The 22,409-nt window shown below is 41.5% G+C and overlaps 1 protein-coding gene across 2 annotated transcripts in view; it reads right to left on the minus strand.

The window, feature by feature from the left end:
- Nucleotides 1–1,351: 1,351 nt before the first annotated feature.
- B4GALT4 (beta-1,4-galactosyltransferase 4) overlaps nt 1,352–22,409 on the minus strand; it is a 32,781-nt gene continuing 11,723 nt past the window's right edge. The window contains exons 3-7 of one of the 2 annotated variants that reach the window (XM_069472661.1): nt 21,861–22,093; nt 12,426–12,613; nt 6,800–6,922; nt 5,245–5,349; nt 1,352–2,203 (exon numbers count right to left, since the gene is read on the minus strand). In XM_069472661.1, the coding sequence (XP_069328762.1) occupies nt 2,071–2,203; nt 5,245–5,349; nt 6,800–6,922; nt 12,426–12,613; nt 21,861–22,093 (782 nt within the window). In that variant the 3' untranslated portion in view covers nt 1,352–2,070. Of the gene's footprint in view, nt 2,204–5,244; nt 5,350–6,799; nt 6,923–12,425; nt 12,614–21,860; nt 22,094–22,409 lie in introns of those variants that run through there. The other variant, XM_069472662.1, reaches the window with a different exon arrangement.

Genomic DNA, 22,409 nt, shown 5'->3' on the forward strand with positions numbered 1-22,409 from the left:
AAAAGTAAGAGGCATAGTTCCATGGTTTCCAACATTTAAAAAAATACAGACGCTTATTAATAGCCAAAAAATAACACGGAGTTTCCACCTGGTATTAGCTGTATTCTGTTTCCATTGAGAAAGCAATTGAGTTCTCAAATATGGATGCTTAGATTCCTTGAAGACACCATTCTATTCCATTGCCCTCTCCAACCACGACCACAGAGGGACCCACAGCCCCCAAATTACTGTTAGTACATCCATAATTAAGAAAATTGGAGAAGAACACCAGGGAGAGGTTCTGCAGAGGAGAAGGGAGAGCAAGACGAAGGCTTGCTCACTACACTACAGCCCCATCAGCAAATCTCCCAAGAATCAAATGCCTTTATAAAGTTTGGGCAACAAATATGAAAGCCCTGAGTATTCCTTTGCTAAATAAAGAAAAAACACCACTTTTACTTTTCTTCCCTATGCTGAGTTAAAGGTAAACCAGGCTAGCCCTAGGTAAACCTGTTATGTCTATAAAATGTATTGTCCTTTCAAATTCTGCTTCCCTACTTGGGTAGTGACTCCTCCTGTTTTTCATGGGAGCTCCAAACTCTCCTATTCCATCTCTCTGCTTGGGAAGGATTAGATAGAATGTCTATGTATTGGCTGGCACTCGTTCATGTTAAAGTTTAATGGTTAGGGTGAGTATAATGATGATGGCTTGAGAGCCTCTGGGGCTTGCATAATAAACATAATACTTACCTGAGAACAGTTAAGTATTTATTTATGTTGTGTTATTTATGTGTCCATTCACCTAAGGAAATAAAATTGTCTTATCGCTGTTCCCATCCAGTATCCGTCTCCTGTTACCTTCCTTTGATTCTCTCCCCTGCGCCCTACCCCGCCGGAGGAAGCTCAGCAGTACTGGGAGCTTCTCTCCCAAATCACTGCCACTGCCCAAGTCAGTGTCATGGCCGCACCACCCTTCCAAATCCAAGGCTTCCCAAGCCCTGGGCCCCTAAAGGGCAAGTTCCTCCCCTTCTCATCCCACAACCAACCAGATGTGCCCTGAGACCAACCCTGCTGTTCCCACTATTGGAAAGAAGGAGGCCCAAGGGGGTGACAAGCACAGAAATGTGGAGAGGCCCAGGGAATGAGACACAGAGGTACCTTCCCCAAGCCTGGAGCCAGAGGCACAAGGGGGTTGTACACGAGAAGAACAGGGGAGGGGGATGCAAGGATGAAAGAGAGAGAAAGTGGAGGGTTGTATTTCATTTGTTTTGTTTTCAAGCTGTTTAGAATTATAGACACTGAAGTGAATATATCTGTAAACCTCAAATAACAGTAAAAACACAAGACTGAGTACCCAAAGCTTTTTTATATTTTACCACAGAGGTATTTTATAGATGTATTAATTTGTAAACTGCTAATTCATATCCTACATGTATAAAATCATTTTACAAAAGTTCTTAAAAACTAGTAGATAATGTGTTCTCTGCTGGGCTGTTGCTGGAAGGCATATTACTGCAGAGTAGCAACGGCAGCAGCCATCACAGTGGCTGCTACCTCTTCATCCCCAAGGTCACCGCATCTTCATTCTTCACCTTTCTCCCCGCTTCTGTGGCCTTCTTCTCACCTGGGACCCACCACTTCACAGAAGACCGTGCAGGATAAATGAGCAACAGAAACACATCTTCGTACCTTTCTTCCTCCAACGAGAACAGCTCTGGTTCTCTGAGACATTCAGTAATCTTATTTCCTGTGGCCTTTTACCCCATAATATATCACTTCAAATGTAAATAAATCTCCTTCAACCAGAGTTCTCAAGTAGCCTTCATTATATCCTTTGAGTTGTCCTTTTATATTTAGTCCTTTAAGTATCCATACCACAATATTTAACCCTCATGACAAAAACAACTAAGAAAGCTATCTTGCTATAATTGTTTTACATTCCATATCTGCTAAGAAAATGTAAAAAGGAGAAATTCAGCCCAATAATTAGTTGTAACAGGTTCTGAATGTGTGCTATTAGGAGAAGTCTCTAGGCCAAAATTATTGCAATCACATAATCCGTTCTTCCAAATGTCACTAAAAGATTCCAGGTCATACACTAGACCAGAAGTCCACTGTGATGTTGATATATAAAGGATTGTGTTCCACAGATAGTAATTTATAAGAACAACTATTCAACCCATCTTTTCTCCACACTCGTGCTACCTGGTGTAAGAGCTTCATCCTAAAGATAAAAAGAACAAATGTAAATGATAAGAATGTAACCTATTTTCCATTGCTTTATGCCTTGCCCCAAAATGTGGCATAATTATTTTATAAATTATTGTACCAGTTGGGTTTCCTACAGCAAAAAAGTGTGTTTCCCCGTCAAAGGTAACAGACACCAATGATACCATGTCTTCATGTACCGGACCCTCTGTGGGACCCTGGGAACCGAGGATGACAAGAGTCATTGCCCTTGGTGAGCTGACATCTACAGGACAGAAGGATGTGCAAGAAACACTGTGTCATCCACAGATCCTTGAATGAGCTTCAGGAGGTCTCTGAATCCTCCAATGTCGTTGGGAAAATTTTATCTGTAGGCAGGGAAAGTACAAAGCTTTCATAAAAGTCTCCAAAAAAAGTTAGAATGTATGTAGATGAGGATGAATAAGGGGCACCCAACGCCATGAGGGAGTCTGGCGAGGGGCGATAGGAGAAGGTACGTTTCACTGAGGCTTGAAACAGGAGAAATTCACCAAGGGAAGAAGGTGAAGGAAAGGACACTCCAGGCAGAGTGACCACCCTGGGCAAGACACACCAACACACAGAAGAGCAGGATGCATTTGAAGATGAGTGTGGCATCTGGGAAGATGAGTGGGCAGTGAACTGAACAGATCTCTACTTGCTTCACAGTGAAAAACAATAAATCTTGGTTACACTTAACAATATGGATAGAGATCAGAAGCAAAATGGCAAGCTAAATAAAGTCAGAGACGAATAAATACAGTGTGATTTCATTTATATAAAGTTGAAAAATACACAGAACTAAACAATCTCTTGCTCAGGGGTACAAGCATATGGGAAGACAAGAAAACCAAGAAACAGCACAAAAGTTACCATTATCACAAATAGTTATCACAAACATTCAGTAAAGTGCTACCTGGGTAAGGGAATGAAGGGGAGGATGGGAAGAGGGAGAATATGGGATTAGGGGGACCACACAAGCAATGGGACCCACCGCTTTGGGTCGGGGATACCAGCAGTGTTCATGGTACCAAGAATCTTCATACTTTTCATACAGTTTAGAAGTATTCTTTTGTATCTATTCAATAATTAATTTTTTTCATGTAGAGAGAAAAATGTATGCCTATGGATGCAGACTAGAAAGACAGAAAATAAAAATAGCTGTTTTGTGAGAGTGGTAGACTCTAACAAAAGGACTAAAAAGTTTTTAATATTGTTTTAAAATATTAACTCTAACAGAGGCCTTTAATATTGTTTAAAAATGTAGGTGCTAACAAAAGGGCTAAAAGCCCCTTAATACTGTTTTAAAATTTAGGAAAAATATCAGAACAAGGAAATATAGATCTTCAATCAGAGCCCCATAAAAACTGGCTTATCTGTTAGGATCCCTTGGTGAAAGGGACAATTCCCCGGGCAGGAAAAGTACAAGATGAGCTCAGCACAGGGAAGGAAGCTCTCAGAGACGACTGTGGTTATATTAAAAGGATTCAGCCCAAAGAAGAGATAATTTGAGTATCAAAAGGTATACTAACTATATCCTGAAGGATGCTAGGGTATACCAACTCATTAGTCTGAAAAATTATTAATCAATCTTGATTCTTTCCCTTTATTCTGCCTTTCCTACAAAAACTATACACCAGAGTCTGCAAATAAATGAAGAGGGCAAGTCCTTCTTTGTAGAAAAATCTAACAAATGCAGAAGTAATGACAGAATTAGAATATTACAATTTTGCAACCCCTAATTCAATAATAAATTTAGAAATCAAGCATCCATGGCTACTAAAATCATTAGATGAAAACTGACGGGGAGGCCGGGCACGGTGGCTCACGCCTGTAATCCTAGCACTCTGGGAGGCCAAGGCGGGTGGATCGCTCGAGGTCAGGAGTTCAAGACCAGCCTGAGCAAGAGCGAGACTCTGTCTCTACTAAAAATAGAAAGAAATTATCTGGACAACTAAAATATATAGAAAAAATTAGCCGGGCATGGTGGTGCATGCCTGTAGTCCCAGCTACTCGGGAGGCTGAGGCAGTAGGATTGCTTAAGCCCAGGAGTTTAAGGTTGCTGTGAGCTAGGCTGACACCACGGCACTCACTCTAGCCTGGGCAACAGAGCGAGACTCTGTCTCAAAAAAAAAAAAAAAAAAAAAAACTGACGAGGAATGTCCCAATGAGTGGATTAGGCTAAATACCTAGACTCACAGATCAAGCCTGATACCAGGAAAAAGGCATGACCAGACCTTACACTCTCCTGCTGTGTCACAAGAAAGAGGCACACAACACCATCAGTGAAGTGTTCTGGCCTGAAAATAGTATCTGGAATCTATTTGAGTCTCCAGAAATCTAGAACAATCCAATTCCCAGTTTATAAGAAAATACAGAGATCAGAGGAACACATTAAGTTATACCACCAGGATGCAACTGGCAAAATCCATAATGCAAGAAATTCTATTCGACAAATGACCTGGTTTGTTCAACAAATAAACTGGAAGGAAAAAAAAAAAAAGAAGGGGAGGGAGGACGTACAGATTGAAAGAGATCATACAAATGCAATGTGGACCTTGTCTAGATACTGACCTGAACAAACCAACTGTTAAAAAAAAAGTATTCATGAGATAATCAAGGAAATCTGAACACTGACTAGACATTTGATGATATTAAGAAGGTACTGTTAATTTTATTTTATTAATAAGTATGACAACGGTATTACAATTCCTTTTTTTAAAACCTCTTATGTTTTAAGAATACATACTGAAGTATTTCCACCTGAAATGCCAGATAACTGTTGACATCCATGATTTGTTCCTAAATAATCCAATGGGAGGGGAGAAAAACATGAGGAAAAGAAGAGAGGCTATAAGTTGATAAGTGTTGAAGAGGAGTTCAATGTACCAATCTCTCTACTTTTGTGACTGTTTAAAAATTTCCTTAACAAAAATCTTTTAACAAAATGAACCGGCTCATCTGATCAAATTCAGCATAGTCCTTCCTGACAGAAGAGACCATGTAGGTAGCTTTCCAGGCATGTGCTGCCAGACTTACCGTTCTATGTTCACCTCATTGCCTCTGTCTCTGGTATGGAAGATCATCGTATATTTACCCACGTCAGGCAGTGGCCGGGATATTTTCATTCTAAGGAGCTCAACCCTAGAAAAATAATAGAAGAAATTAAAAAAAAAAAATCCATCCCACCTATCTACTGGGCACTTAAAAAGAATCACTCACAAGAGTTTACACACACACAGACACATATGCACACAGTGTCACATATAGCTTGATTAGTTGGGTGTTAAAAAAAAGAAGAAAAACTCCTAAAATTTCAGATTTCCTATTATGGTGGTACCTCAGGCAATAAGCCCATAAAAGTCAAGAACCATTCTGGAAGCCATGATGGTCCTATCAAACCAAACCAAAACTTGGGGCTCCCCTCTACCTTGAAGCTGAGGGGTAGCAGGAAAAAAGTGAAGATACATGATCAGTGCAGAATTCTACTATTCACCCCAGCTGGGCAGTGAAGTGGACTTGAGGAAGAGGACAGGGATTGTTTACTCCTGGCCTTTGCTACCCTTGCCTGAAATCTAGCAGGCACCCTCCATCCAGTTCGTGAGCATGGCCACAGGCTACTGACAGCTGGGCTGCTGCCCATCACTGTGGCCATTTCTGCAGAGCCGTTGGGCAGGGAAATCCATCCCCTCCTGCTAGGAACATGCCAGAGGCTCTCTGCCTAGACATAGGAACAAGACCAGCATCTGGACCCGAGGTTCTTTCTGCTGAAGCAATGGAAAATTTCTGACAGTCATGCATCTATTAATTCGGAATCCTGGCTTAGAAATTTCCTTTCCAAGAAGCAACAGCAGGAGGGAAGGCGGGGAGCTCCGATAGCCAGAAAGACCCTGTGATTACAAGTCTGAAGATACCAGCCCCGAGCTCTTGAATAACTATTTATTTCTAGGATGTAGGGATACCTATAACTACCTGGCCACAAAACCCAAGTTCAGAGGAAGACTCTGAGAGAAGAGGCTAGACTTACCCGCTCTGAGCCCACCATAGAGAATGTAGTCCAAGAGAATTGAAGGTAATGCCAACAGCCCGGAGTCAGGCCTGGGAGTCAGGCCGCCAGCGGCTCCCACAGTGTGCGGGGCTGGCTAATGCACGAGGAGGAGAGGACACCCTTGCCTACTTCAGGATGTGCAGCTCCTCAGAGGCTGTTGGAACTCCCTGCTCTGGACACTGGGAAGTATGCCAGAATCCCCCGGGGTCCGAGAGAAAGCATGAGGCTCATAACAGGCCCTCCCGCAAACCGCATTTTTGCAGACACCTTGCAGTTTGAGACGTCCCATTCACTGATGAGATCTTGTCTCAGTAAGTAATTCCCACCGACAAGTCCACAGAGGCCCTTACCCATGAGCTAGGAATAAGCTGCCACTGGAAAAGAACTATTTAGACCATCCTGTCCTCCCTCCACCCCCTTTAAGCCCTAATCCACAGCCTAGTGACCTCCCATACCAACACCCAGAGGAATTACACATAAATGCAGGTTTCTAGAGCCACCACTGATAGCAGAGCCCCGTGAAGGGGACCTTTCTCTGTTGTTCACCTGAGTCTGAGGTCATCGTCTTCGCCTCCCCATCCCCAGTAGTTGTTAGAGAATCCATTCACCTTGAAAAATTGCTCTCTGCTTAGGGCAGTAACACCCCCAAAATATCCACTGTAACGTAACCTGGAGCAAAAGAGAGGAAAGAAAAGGTAAAAACATTAGTACCAAGACCTTTTGTTCTCCATAGACATTTCAGAGGTCTCTGATTTCCAGGCCGGCATTCTAAGAACACTTCCAATCTATTCGCTCCTGCTTGACACCCACCTCCCAACACTCCTGGCCTTCCCTGTGTTGCCTTCCCTCCTCTGTCTACACAAATGCTCACCTTTGCTCACTAAGCAAGGTGCCACCCAGCTGGTATCGGTGATGTTTGTGGGTACAGGTCTATAGAGATACCTGTAAATGTGAACCACAACATGAGATTTGGATGACAGATTTCATCTCGTGTGCCAACCTAATGAATGGTAACAGCTACCAAGGGACTTGGTTAAGAAAGATTCTGAGGCTGCATCCAGGTTCAGCATAAATGAGTGTCATAAGGACTTTCTTCTTTACTTTTACTGGGCAGTGGTTGAAAGCAGGAGACAGCTCCTGCACATACTCTCTGTACACACCCTTCATTCAAATCTCCACTTCTCTGCATGCACATCTTCAACTCACAGTCTCTTTCCTGGAGAACCCAACACACCTTAACACCCCTGAGGTTTCTGGCCTGGTAACTAGGTAGAGGATGGTACCTTTCGTGTACAGAATAATAATTAGCTTTTGAGAAGAAGAGAGTAAATTATGGTTCGGATGAACTGAATTTGAGATACCCCTGGGGCTTTGCCAGTAGGAAAAAGGATACAGAGGCCAAGCTCACAAGAGGAGAATGGCCACAGATATGGCTTTGGAAATAAGCTGTCAACAGGCAGTACTTGAAGGCACAGGAGCAGAAGAAATCACCAAAAGACAATCGAGTCAGTGAGAAGAGTACAGAGGTAGAAGTGTGGGGTTAAGTTCTGTGGAACTGTGGAGAATACCAACAAGTAAAAGGGGAAAGAGAAGAAAGAAAAAAAACAGGAAAATGGTCAGGAGAGAACAGTCAGAGAGCACCTCCCAGTAAGACAGGATTCTTAATATCAGTGGACAAATTACTAAGTCTGAGAACTAAAGATATCCTTTAATTGCAACAAGTCAGAAATGCAAATGAAGGCAGCTTAATAACTTGGATATTACTGAATAAAAAGATGTGAATATTCGGAGGATTTCTAACTTTAATTAACTTCAGTTCAAACTGTTCCAGGGCCAATTACATATTCATGGTTTTCCAGATAAGAAGACAAACCAAAAGGAAAGATCAATGAACACACAGACACTTGCCATCTAACAGGTGGTGTCCCAAAAGCTAATTTGTACTTCAGCTGTTTGTTTCTATGTTCTGAGTACAGCCTGGGGATACTGTTTAACCTATAAAAGAAATAGATTTACTTAAATATACCACTAACTTAAAATTCTGAGAAATACCATTTTTGAAACCTAAAACAAACAAAAAGAAATAAAGTGCTCAGAAGGTAATTGTGACTGATGAAGACATCTACTAGCAGTGACTCGTAGCCGTGTTTATCAGAAACTGTTTGACTGGGAACGGTTCTTAATCACCCAAAGACCAGCAGCTTCATCAGGGCACTGTGAGTACAACCACTGCCCGGGCATAACCTGCCATGCACCAGTGAGCAGATGCCACAAGAGAACCAGCACTGGTGATTTCGGGGTGATCTGTCACAACCACTATCCGCCGTGCACAAGACAGCTGGCTAAACACGTGATGCATGCCCCCTGCCCGACAGAGTTTAGACGCTAACAGGAGAAATGAGTGTTATCGGGGTTCTGAGGAAGAAGATGCCACCACAGCAGGAGGAGGTGGGCCTGGAAGGATTTAGACAGGCCAAAAAATGGGGGGGGGGGGTCTCCTGGTAGCCAGCACTCTGAGGCCAAGCACAGGAGGGAGAAAAGTGCAGGCTGTCCGAGGAACACCTGGGATAGGTTTCGCTGGAGCAGGGAGGAGCAGAGGAGACAAGTTGCAAACAAAGGTTAAGGAACTGTGTCTCAGTTGCCTATTAGATGGCAACTGTCTAGATATTTATTGATCTTTGCTTTGAGTTTTCCTTCTTATCTGTAAAAGCATAAATATTGAATTGGCCAGGAACAGTTTTATTTGTATTTTTTAAAGGGCTGTAAGGCCCAAGGGTAGGGAAAATATAGTCATAAAATAACAGTCGAAAGCAGGCAGTTGCCAAAAGAATTCTGGCCAGTAAAATTTGCCAGAGGCTGGTCTAGAGCTTTATCACTGATCCACAGGCACCGATAAACAAGATCCATCTTTGGCTTCATTAGAGTCTGAGACACTTGGGGAAAGTTCCTTTAACTCCTTCTCTCTCCATGTGTAAAGTGAAAAAATGTCTTGTACTTACACTCATGGGGCCGGTGTGACAGAGGAGGAGGATGTGCGGATTTAAGCTCGGTGGCGCAGTGACACATAGCTGCCTGCTGCCGAACTTGCCGCCACCACAGGGATTGGGGCAGAGTAGCAAAGGAGAGAAGTAGCAGGCAAGGACCCAACTCCTACATTACCTGTACATACCTCTGCGTGGCCACAAAAGATGAGGCCATTTACATGATACATACAATGAAACAGAATAATATAAATGACAAACCAGGACCAGAGAAAAATTTAAATCAGAACATAAAATTAAGACAGGAAATACATTAGAACTCTGATCTGCAAATAAGATTCTTTTCAGTTTCTAAAAGAGGGCCGTGGATTCGCCTCAGAGCTTGCTGCAACCAGATCAAAAGGGCAGACACATTCAATTATCTGATTCACATTAAGAAAACTTGTCAGTTACTCAAGACAAAGGCTTTCTGATATCTAGTTAGAAAGAAGTGGGCAATGGGAGGGTTACAGTTATGGCAAGTTTCAGAAGGACAGGCATTCTGTGTTGTAGATAGGGATAGCTTATTAATTTTATATAATAAGTGAACAGATGGTGACATGCTTCTTAAAAAACCACAGTGTGCTCAGCCATGATATGCTGCTTTCTTCAAGGCAGAAGTGGCTCAAAGAAACCAGAAAACAAAACCTTTAGATAATAAGATTCAGAACCAAAGATCAAGTTCTCACCAAAGAGAAAAATCTTGTGCTTCTCTCCTTGTCCTCTGCCCCCACTGCCTAATTCAGGCTTGTGGCTTCTCCCCTCCTGCCTTACTCCAACCAATACACTAAAGACAGACTACAGTGATCTTTGTCCTGTCATTCCCTAGCTGTAACCATGTGTCAACAGCTCCCTATCCCCTTCCATAGGAAATCCAAACTTCTTACCAGACTAAACAAAGCCTGTATAATCTCTGGCCCCTCCCTAGCTTCATCTCTTGCCCCTCTTCCCAGACATTCTAGAATACCAATGAACTGCTTGCATATCTCCCCAAACTGTGCCATGCTCTCTGGCATGTTTTAGGACTCCGCTGAGAAGCTCCTGTTGATTCCACAAGATGAAGGTGCCACCCTCCCTGGGGAACAGCTTGAAACCCTTCCCTCTAAGGTGTTTCTTAAAGACATTGTGTTCTCAACCATTGCAGCTTGTTCTAGGCGTTTGTTAATATCCCACAGCTTACACAGGGACTGCGTTTAAAGTCAGTAGCTGAGGTGAAAGTCAGCTATCATCGTACTCAAGAATTATCTTAAACGGTTCAATGTGAGAGACCTACACAGTAAGAGCAACATGGAAGCCAAGAGCAAGTGAAGCATTAAGAGATTCAGTTTCCATTTGTGCAGGGAGTTAGCTACGCTCCCAGCAAAAGTTCGGGTCCCACAGACAGGGGTCATCACAAAGGATGAAAAAATAGTAGGAAATAGAAATAAAAATAATACACAGAGGCAAAAATATAGTTTATAAAGAACAGATTTATGAAGATAGACAAAAGAGGGTGCTCCGATGGTTACATGCCTTTCCCATCAGACATACAAGCCTGACTGAAGTTTTACACAAGTATTTATAGGTACAGTGTTTCAGTTGCCAGGGGTAACAGGATTTTCATAATAACAGGTAGTTTGGTTTAGGTTCAAAGTCTTCCAAAAGGCTTCTACAGTTCCTTTAACTAACTCTATCTAGGTGAACAAAGGGTTACAAAATCTTCTTAGGGCAAACTTCTTGCACTTCACTTTTGCTAAACTTCAATTTAGCAAAAACAGAGATATCTGTGGCTCTGGTTATTGTGTATTAGAACAGAGATTTCAGAAGTCAAGCATGAGCTGTCTCTTATGCTAATTACTTTAACCACATGGTTCCATCTGGGCCCTGGCTCGGCTTGGGTAGCATATCTTATTGATCAGCTCTCATCTCGGCCTGTCTTTGTTGATCAGCTCCCCATCCCCTGGCTCCGTACAAGACCTGCTTTGTCTTTCAAAGCAGGTGAGAACCACAGGTTCTGACCATTGAGACGCCTTCCTGAGGCAAGGCAGCTTCTGATATATGAACTAACCTGTTTATATTTTCCTTCAGGGCAAAGCCTTGCAAGACCCCTGAAATCATTTCTCTCTCTAAAAATATAGGGGGCACTTCTATAAATCAATATTTCTTAGGCCCAACAATTTCACACTCAAGAGTATGCAGGGTGGAATCTCTTGTGTTATTTTATAGTTTTATAGTTCTCTCTCTCTTTTTTCCTACCTCCCTCTCTCTCTCCCTTTCCTTATCAAGTGCTTCTAGTCATATTTGCAGAAATGCAAAATTAATGCAACTCCACTGTAACTACCTGTCTCTCCACACCAACACTCAATAGGGAGCTCTTTGAGGGCAGCTCTGCCTTATTCAAACTGGCCTCATGGCCTCTAGCACAATACACACCACAGATATGAGCACATGTGACTGGCAGGGCTTGGGGGAAGGTGACACGTAAGTGTGCACACTCATACATGAATACAGAGTTTCATTTGTAGAGAAATTCTCCTGGTTGCTATTCTTCCAGAGTTGTGCTTAAATAGGAGCTGACATAAAATACGGTTGCCAAGCAGGCTGCCCCTCCTAAGGGGTGGGGGAACAGGGAACGAAGATAGAGATGACAGTACCTAGCACTTCCCACGGTGGCTTTGAGAGAAAGGAACCTGCCCCGGGCACCCTGGCTCCAGAGCATACTACTCAGTGGACATGCCCCTCTGAACTCTGGAAAGAGGCCACGTCTGGAAAGCAATGTCACAACAGAGGCCTAAAAGTTGATCTAAGGGACACCATCTTGTTGCCTCGCAGAGGGGGAAGTCAGGCATAGAGAGATAAGTTACTTAAGTTCTACTTAGCGTGGAAAAGCTTGTGGCTTGTTTCCACCATGTGGGTGCTGCAGGGTGAGGCCAGCCACCACTTTCAATGCTTGGACTGTGTTCTCTCCCCTGTTCTTTCCCTTTTGTCTTTGTGATCCTCTGCCGAAGCTGCTATGGGATGTTTTCCTTTTACATTCTCTAATTCCTGTTTTGAACTTGAAGCAATATACTATGGACCATTATTCTTATTTCTTGTTTTGCTAAGACACTCTGGGCACTTGCTCCACATAGACAAGCTTCTTGACCTAAGCAACCCAGCAGCACAGCCGTTACCTGTACCCAGTGCTGTTCCTGCCGACCACCAGGTGTCTGGGCTGATCCTCACACTTGTAAAGGTTAAAGTCATTCTCGGGCACCAGGTCCACGTCGTGAAATATAAAGCAGTCCCAGTTTTCTTCCTTGAGAGCTTCCAGATAGCCCACATTCAAGAGTTTGGCTCGATTAAACTTTTTACTCCCAGCCTATAGATAAAGAAATTAAAATTTGAAAAGCTCCTGAGATAGGATTTCACATTGTTCCCCTCTTCAGATCAGATTCCAGAGTTGGTATTATTCTTGCTAACACACAAGACTGTACTTCTGATGTAAAGATCTGACAAAGTAGATGCAATGACAATAAAAGACCATTTGGTTTTTTCTTTATGCTTCACACGTTCTTATATTCCATAACTTAAAAACATTCCTTGAAATTTGGACAGTGTTGTTTAACAGCATAGAGTTTCAGTTTTGCAAGATGAAAAGGTTCTGGAGATTGGATGTACAACAGTGTGAATATTCATAACACTACTGACCTGTACACTTAAAAAGGGCTAAGATGGTAAAAATAAGTAAGTAAAAGTGAAAAAAATGGCTAAGATGGTAAATTTTATGTTATGTGTACTTTATCACAATTGAAAATTTTTAAACAGTTTTGAAACACAAAAATAACTCAAATAATTAACAAGTATACAGTTAAAATTTATTAAGAGGATCAATCTCATGTTTAGTATTCTACTGCAATTTAAAAAAATTTGTTTTGAACCCAAAGTTTTACAAATACCTTTATTCCATATAAAACTACAAAACCTTTCTTACATACTGGTCATATCAATCAGTATTACTGCTTCACTTTTCCACTCTTAGCTGATCCCAGTCTTACCTTCTGTTATATATTTACACTAAGCTTCCAAGAGATTTAGTTAATAGCTTGCAGAAAGAATCAAGAAATCTTGACATATAAACAGAGAAGGTTATTACTAATATTTCTAAGCTACTTAAAAGTTTCTTGGAAATCCTGTAAGAGAATCCCATTATGACACAAACAGCAGAGGCCAATCTTCACAGTGTCCTTAGGGAGAGAGATTCACCACTGGGTAGGGAAAGAGCACAATCTGACCAGTAATATGATCAAAGCTATAGTATGAAAACAAATTTACAGTATTAATTTTTTTCATGGCTGCCTGGATCAAATTCCATAAGAATAAATTCCAGTTAAATAAATGGTTTATGGGAGAAGGGGCAAAATGGCGAACAAGAAAAACCGCCAGCCAGAGTGTCTCTGCAAGAAAGACAGGTTTTAGAAGAAAATGAAAAAAAATAAACAGGCAGACAAACACAGATCAGATGAGGGTCAGAAGGAAGGGTGCCTGAAACTACAGGAGACTCCACAGGAAGAAGTTGCGGAGGAGAACTGGAAAGAGAAAGGCCCCGAGAGGCGTGGAGACCAGCAACAAGGGTAGGTGGAGCAGCTACATTTCTCCTCCCTTCCTTTTTAGACTGCGGGTGGGCTCCTGAGTGGGGAGACCTGCCCACACCAGCCCAGAGATGGCTGCTGCCAGTGAGCCATGAGCCACAGACCCGTCCGCAGACCCGAGCCGATCAGCAGGCGCCATATTGCTTCATTCTCCCCTCCCCTTTCCCTACAGGTGGCTGCCAACAGAGACAATTTAGTCAACACACTGAGGCATCTGCAGGGAATGGACCTTTCCTTTACGGGACCTACAGCAGACTGACGGGTACTCAGATTGTGAGCTCCCTACCTGCCAGCCCTCCCAGGTGCTGCTTGCCTGGTGACTCCAGGAGAGCGGGGCAAATCCTGAGGCGGAGAGACATCGATCCAGCTTGAGAACCCCCTGGGTGACTTGAGACCAGCACTCCTCTCCCTGGAAGGGTCAGGGATTGATCTCCAGAGCCCAGGGGACAGGCCTGCAGACCAGATCCCGTACACCCAGGTCTCAATCACATTGCCCTGGGGCACAGAAGGGATATTTGTGAACAACTCTACTGAGTGTGTGTGCCTTCAGGGGCAGATCAGCGTGCTTGAGGGGCAACGCTCCTCACACAGGAAGGCCGTGCGCCCAGCCCAGCCTGTCATCCTGGGCAGGGAACCTCCTGGCCTGCATGACAGCCAGGGTAGATGCACTGGCTTGAGGTCCTGCCTGCTGGCAGAGGCCTGGGAGAAACTGCGGAATAGGGGACGGTGGAAAGGAACAAGGCCTGCTCCAGACTGTAGGTCTCAGACAGCCCCACACCCACACACAGAGTTTTCTGCTGACTGGGGCCATTCCAGCCCCTCCCTGGCAGCTTTGCCCAGAGCCAAAGAACAGACCTTTGACCCCTGCTAACAGTATTCGTGGAACTTGAGGGCAGGTTCACCCAACCCAGCTCTGCCCAGACTCACTCCCTGACCTGCCCCCACTGAGGTGCAGAGTAAGGACACACCTGGAAGTCCCAGGGCCCAACCCACCACGTGAGGCACTAGAGCGCCTCTCCAGAGGAACAAGAGCTGGTTACAGGACCCAAAAACAACACTGCAGCCTGCTCCTCACAGCAAGTGCCAGCTACTGACAGGGAGGCCATTCTGCACACCTTGCATCTACTGACTCATCATATAGGGTGTGGTTGAATCTCACCCAAAAACACCACCTACTGGCTCAGAGACTAAACAGGGTGTGTCATTATCTAAATGAAAATCTAAAGGTAAGAAGCAACAGCTGATCCAGATGGGAAGGAATCAATGAAAGAACTCTGGAAGTATGAAAAATCAAATGGAAAGCACACCCCCAAAAGAGGAACACCAGCTCTCTAGCAATGGACATTAACCAAAATCAGAACACTAAACTGACAGAATAAGAATTTCAAACATGCATCGTAAGAAAAGTCAACGATAGGCAAGAAAAAATGGATAACCAACACAAGGAAACCACAGGAAAAAAAAAATCCAGGACTTGGAAGAAAAATTCACTAAGAAATTGAAATATTAAAGAAAAATCAAACAGAACTCACGGAAATGAAGAATTTATTCAGGGAACTACAAAATACAGTGGAAAGCCTCAAGAGCAGGGTAGATCAAACAGAAGAAAGAATCTCAGAGATGGAAGATAACACCTTCCAATTAAATAAGTCAATCACAGAGATAGAGCAAAGAAATAAGAGAAAAGACCAAAGTCTGCAAGAAATGTGGGATTATGTGAAGAAGCGTAATGTGAGAGTTATGGGCATTCCTGAGGGTGAAGAAGATAATACGCAAGGGTTGGATAAGCTATTTGAAGATGTAATTGAGGAAAATTTCCCAGGCCTTGCTAAAAGTCTAGATATACAGGTAAAAGAGGCCCAAAGGAACCCCTGGAAGACTCATTGCAAATAGGAAGACACCACATCATGCAGTCATAAGACTGACCAAAATATCCACTAAGGAGGCCCTTCTTCAAGCTGTAAGGTAAAAGAAACAAGTAACCTACAAAGGAAAGACCGTCCAAATAATGCCAGATTTCTCAACTGAAACCTTACAAGCAAGAAGAGACTGGGGCCCCATTCTCACTCTTCTGAAACAGAATAATGCCCAGCCTAGAATCTTGTACCCAACAAAGCTAAGTTTTATATACAAAGGAGAAATTAAGACATTCTTAGATAAACAAAGACTGAGGGAATTCACCAAGACAAGACCAGCTCTCCAAGAAGTACTCAAAACAGAGTTGCACACGGACCAGCACAAGAAACACTCACGAAGGTAAAACTACTCAAAAGCTAAAGATCAAAGGCCAGATACCACAGTGGCTCAAGAGAGAAACATAGCAATGAAGTTCTACCCAACACAATGAACACAAATCTGCCCCACCTATCAGTTCTCTCAATAAATGTGAATGGCTTGAACTCCCCACTCAAGAGACATAGGCTGGCCCAAAGGATAAAAAAATACAAGCCAAGTATCTTCTGTTTCTAGGAAACTCATCTAACCTGCAAAGATTCATTTAGATCGAAAATAAAGGGGTGGAAATCAATATTTCAAGCAAATAGAAACCAAAAGAAGGCTGGCGTGGCAGTTTTAATTTCAGATAACTTAGTTTTTAAATCAACAAAAGTAATGAAAGACCAAGATGGTCACTATTTAATGGTGAAGGGTACAGTTCAACAAGAAGATATAACTATACTTCTAGTATATAACTATACTTAATATGTATTCACCCAACTTAGGTGCACTCAGATTCATAAAGCAAACCCTACTTGATCTAAACCAAATGGTAAACAGCAACACCATAATAGCCAGAGACTTCAACATCCCACTGACAGCACAGGACAGATCCTCCAAACAGAAAATAAACAAAGAAATAATGGACTTAAACAGAACTCCGGAACAAATGGGCCTGACTGACATTTACAGGACATTCTATCCAAAATCCACTGAATATACATTCTTCTCATCAGCTCATGGGACATTCTCTAAGATTGACCATATCCTAGGACACAAAGCATGTCTTAAAAAAATTTTAAAAATAGAAATTTACCATGCATCTTCTCAGATCACAGTGGAATAAAAGTAGAAATCAACCCTAACAGAAATTCTCATTTCTACTCAAAGTTGTGGAAGCTAAACAACCTTCTCCTCAACGATTATTTTATAAATGAGGAAATCAAGATGGAAATCAGAAGATTCTTTGAACTAAATGACAAAGGAGATCCAAATTATCAAAATCTGTGGGACACAGCTAAAGCAGTCCTGAGAGGAAAGTTTATCTCCATAAATGCCTATATCCAAAACACAGAAAATTTACAAATAGACAACCTAATGAATAGACTCAAAGAGCTGGAAAAAGAAGAACAGACTGACCCCAAACCCAGCAGAAGGAGAGAAATTAATAAGATCAAATCAGAACTAAATGAAATGGACAACAGGAAAACTATACAGCAGATTAATAAAACAAAAAGTTGGTCCTTTCAAAAGATAAATAAAATTGACATACCTTTGGCTAGACTAAGAGCAGAGAAGAAAAATTTCTAATACGCTCCATCAGGAACATGAAAGGAGAAATTACAACTGACGCCACAGAGATACATACATACATCTATGAATTGTACAAAAAACTTTATGCACACAAACTGGAAAATGTGGAGGAAATGGACAAATTTTTAGAAACACACAGCCTCCCTGGGCTCAACCAGGAAGAAATGGAATTCCTGAACAGACCAATATCAAGAACTGAAATCAAAACAGCAATAAGAAACCTTCCCAAAAAGAAAAGCCCAGGACCAGATGGTTTTAAACCCAAATTTTACCATACCTACAAAGAACACGTGCCTATCCTACAAAAGTTATTACACAACATTGAGAAGGATGGAATCCTCCCCAACACATTTTATGAAGCCAACAAAACCCTGATACCAAAACCAGGAATGGACACAACAAAAAAGGAAAACTACAGACCAATATCCCTTCTGAATATAGATGCAAAAATTCTCAATAAAATCCTAGCAAATCGAATCCAGGTGCTTATCAAGAAAATAATCCATCACAACCAAGTGGGCTTCATCCCAGAGATGCAGGGATGGTTCAACATATGCAAATCTATAACTGTAATTCACCACATAAATAGAAGCAAAAACAAAGACCATATGATCCTCTCAATAGACGCAGAAAAAGCATTTGACAAAATTCAACACCCTTTTATGATAAGAACGCTTAACAAAATAGGCATAAATGGGGCCTACCTAAAAATGATACAAGCCATACATGACAAACCCACAGCCAACATCATATTGAATGGGGAAAAATTGAAAGCATTCCCACTTAGAACTGGAACCAGACAAGGTTGCCCACTGTCCCCACTGCTATTCAACATAGTGCTGGAAGTCCTTGTAAGAGCAATCAGGCAAGAGAGCAGAATCACGGGTGTCCAAATGGGGACAGAACAGATCGAACTCTCTCTCTCTCTTTGCTGATGATATGATATTATATCTAGAAAACCCCAAGGATTCAACCAAGAGACTCCTGGAATTGATAAATGAATTCAGTAAAGTCCCAGAATACAAAATCAATACACACAAATAAGAGGCATTCATATGTGCCAATAACAGTCAAACTGAGAACCAAATCAAAGACTCAATACCCTTCACAATAGCAACAAAGAAAATAAAATACCTAGAAATACATTTAACTAAGGAGGCAAAAGGCCTCCACAGGGAGAACTATGAAACACTAAGGAAAGAGATAGCAGAGCACGTAAACAGGTGGAAAACTGTACCATGCTCATGGATCGGGAGAATCAGCATTGTTAAAATGTCTATACTACCCAAAGTAATCTACAGATTCAATGCAATCCCTATTAAATTACCAACATCATTTTTCACAGATATAGAAAAAGTAATTTTACGCTTTGTATGGAACCAGATAAGACCCTGTCTAGCAAAAGCAATTTTAGGCAATAAGAACAAAACAGGAGATATTAATTTACCAGACTTCAAACTATACTACAAGGCTGTGGTTATTAAAACAGCTTGGTATTGGCACAAGAACAGAGTCACAGACCAGTGGAACAGAACTGAGAATCCAGATATAAAGCCATCCTCATACAGCCATCTGATCTTTGACAAAGCAGACAAAAACATACACGGGGGAAAAGATTCCTTATTCAATAAATGCTGCTGGGAATACTGGATAGCCACATGTAGAAGACTGAAACAAGATCCGCACCTTTCACTTCTCACAAAAATCAAATCACGGTGGATAACAGACTTAAACCTAAGGTGTGAAACTATTAGAATTCTAGAAGAAAATGTGGGAAAAACTCTTATAGACATTGGCCTAGGCAAAGAATTTATGAACAAGACCCCAAAGGCAATCACAGCAACAACAAAAATAAATAAATGGGACCTGATCAAATTAAAAAGCTTCTGCACAGCCAAAGAAACTGTCATGAGAGCAAACAGACAACCTAGAGAATGGGAAAAAATTTTCACATGCTACACATCCGATAAAGGAAAGATAACTAGAATCTATTTAGAACTCAGGAAAATCAGCAAGAAAAAATCAAACAACTCTATCAAAAAGTGGGCAAAGGACATGAATAGAAATTTTTCAGAAGAATGGCCAACAAACATATAAAAAAATGCTCAACATTTCTAATCATCAGGGAAATGCAAATCAAAACCACGAGATATCACTTAACTCCAGTGAGAATGGCCTTTATCAAAAAGTCCCAAAACAATAAATGTTGGCATGGATGCGGAGAGACAGGAACACTCATACACTGCTGGTGGGACTGCAAACTAGTGCAACTTCTGTGGAAAGCAATATGGAGATACCTTAAACAGATAAAAGCAGACCTACCATTTGATCCAGCAACCCAATTATTGGGCATCTACCCAAAAGAACAAAAGACATTCTATAACAAAGACATCTGCACTCAAATGTTTATAGCAGCACAATTCACAATTGCAAAGATGTGGAAACAACCCAAGTGCCCATCAATACATGAGTGGATTAATAAAATGTAGTACACGTATACCATGGAGTATTACTCAGCTATAAGAAACAATGGTGGTATAGCACCTCTTGTATTTTCCTGGATAGAGCTGGAACTCATTCTACTAAGTGAAGTATCCCAAGAATGGAAAAACAAGCACCACATGCACTCACCATCAAATTGGTTTCACTGATCATCACCTAAGAGCACATTTAGGAATAACATTAATCAGGTGTCGGGCAGATGTGGGGGGAGGGGATAGGTGTATACATACATTATGAGTGTGATATGCACCGTCTAGGGGATGGACACGCTTGAAGCTCTGATTCGGGGAGGGGAGGAGGGGCAAAGGCAATATATGTAATCTAAACTTTTGTACTCTCATAATATGCTGAAATAAAAAAAAAAGAAAGGAATGCAGGCAAATGTACATAACTACCAGAAAACTAACACTAATATTTAATTACAGAATTTTTCTTATGAAAAATAATCTGGAATCTTAATTGTTAAGTATCTCATCATTTTGTAAAAATGTACTTCAGGGCAAATTTCAGTTATGTTCAGAGAGAAATATTCCAAATAATATAAAAACCCCAGTTAAATTAAGTTTTCATTGTTAGCATACTTGACAGTACACAGGACCAAAAGATGTCATAATTTATCAAAACAATTAAATGAGCTTCAAACTACTGGTTTATTTACAAAGAATTTAATTTAAAATCAATAAAATCCTACGTGGCATCCATGCATATTGATTATTGTGAGCTTTGTTTCTCTGAAAAATTATTATATAAAGTTTTATTACCAGTAAAAAAAATAAAAATAAAAATAAATGGTTCATCACAACAAAAATACAAGTGGTTCTCAGGAGCTACCACAGTGTTTTCCTGAAAAGAATAACATAAAGTAGACATATTTTGCTATTCATATGGGCTGCTGTCCTGAGTAAGAACTCAGAATCAAATAAATCTAACCTATGGCCAACAATGTTAAAAACAAAAATAACTATAAAACAATGTAAAATTTTGCTTCAAGCACTAAAAAATGGGCATAGATATATAATCACATTGATTTTCAAGAGTCCCAGTTTATTATAAAATACACACTTCAGCCCTGATCCTCTGAGTTGTCAAAAATTCTGCCTAAAACAAATATCACCAGTCATAATCAATATAACATAAGTAGTTAATGATTTTGCTTGCATTCTTAGAATTTCTAGGAATTTGAGGGGGAATTATTTGCATGGTCCAGGATAATTTTGAAAAGCTTAGACATAGATGTTTAAACTGATGTCTTAGTTTTCTTTCAATAAACTTTAATACCAAATAGGGCACCTTTAATCACCCATTCCCTTGACCTCAGAGCTAAATTCTTCCAAAGCAGCCTATGGTTACAGTGTTCCTACTAAATCATGCTTCTAGAAGCCAAATAAGTAAATCAAGAAAGTAAAAATTAAACATAACATGTTTTACAAAATAACTAGTGGCAAAGCTAAAGGCAGAAATATGGATATAGTCATGGCTATTAACAGAGCATTCTGTCAAATCCTCTGTCTAGGTCCCCATTAAATAGCTACAGTTAATAATGAAAACAATTCCAACATCTCATTGTGTAGTGTATAGCGAATGCAGAAGGAAACATAAGGAGTCAGTAAATCTCAAGGGAAAACCCTAGGGCAGTCACTGGCTAACGTGGAAACGTTCACACACATACACATACACACACACACACACACACACACAAAAAAAGGCTTCCTCCAGAGGTTCACTGAAGGGCAGCAAAATTTCCCACATCTTGGTCCCACAACTCCACACTCTGGGACAAGAATTTTCTCTACTCCTTTCAGGGATAAATGACATAAGGGAACTTTCCTTTGATGATATTAATAGTGTTTTGGTCCTTTTACCCAACATAGACAAATGGTCACGTGGCCGACTCCTTCAGAGAGAGGAGGGCCTGGAGGGAGAGCCCTGGTCTGCCCTCACACTCACCTGGTGGATGATGTAGATGCCATACTCCAGCTGCTGCCTCTGCAGGAAGGGATGAAGATGTTCTAGCAGGTACATCAGGTGTTTCTCTCTGTTCCGGTGTGGAATGAGGATGGCGACCCGCTGCAGAGCCCTACATGCCTCAGGGTGATACCGGCCTCTGTACACTTTGGGATTTTCTGCCCGTACCTCTTCCAAAGTGAGATCCGGTTTGAAAATGAGCTTGCTCTGGCCTCCTACAATAAACACAGGACATAGGTAATAACAGTACTTACCTTATAGGGGGCTGAGAGGCTAACATGAGCTAATACAGCTAAAGAACTTCAAAGACCATCAGGCACACAGTGAGTACTGTGAGTGTTAGCTTTTATTATTATTACTTTGAAGGCTCGTTTAGTCATGAACTATAACCACAGAATCATACCACTAAGCTTATCAGCTGCAAAAGCAAGGAAAGTGATATACAAGGGAATTTCCTTGTGGCTGGGTAATCAACTCTGGCTGTATGATCCACCTGTAAGTAGGAAATACAGACTGTCCTGGTGACCCTGA

Source organism: Eulemur rufifrons, chromosome 7 (genome assembly GCF_041146395.1).
Source record: "Eulemur rufifrons isolate Redbay chromosome 7, OSU_ERuf_1, whole genome shotgun sequence".
NCBI classification, from domain to species: Eukaryota; Metazoa; Chordata; class Mammalia; order Primates; family Lemuridae; genus Eulemur; species Eulemur rufifrons.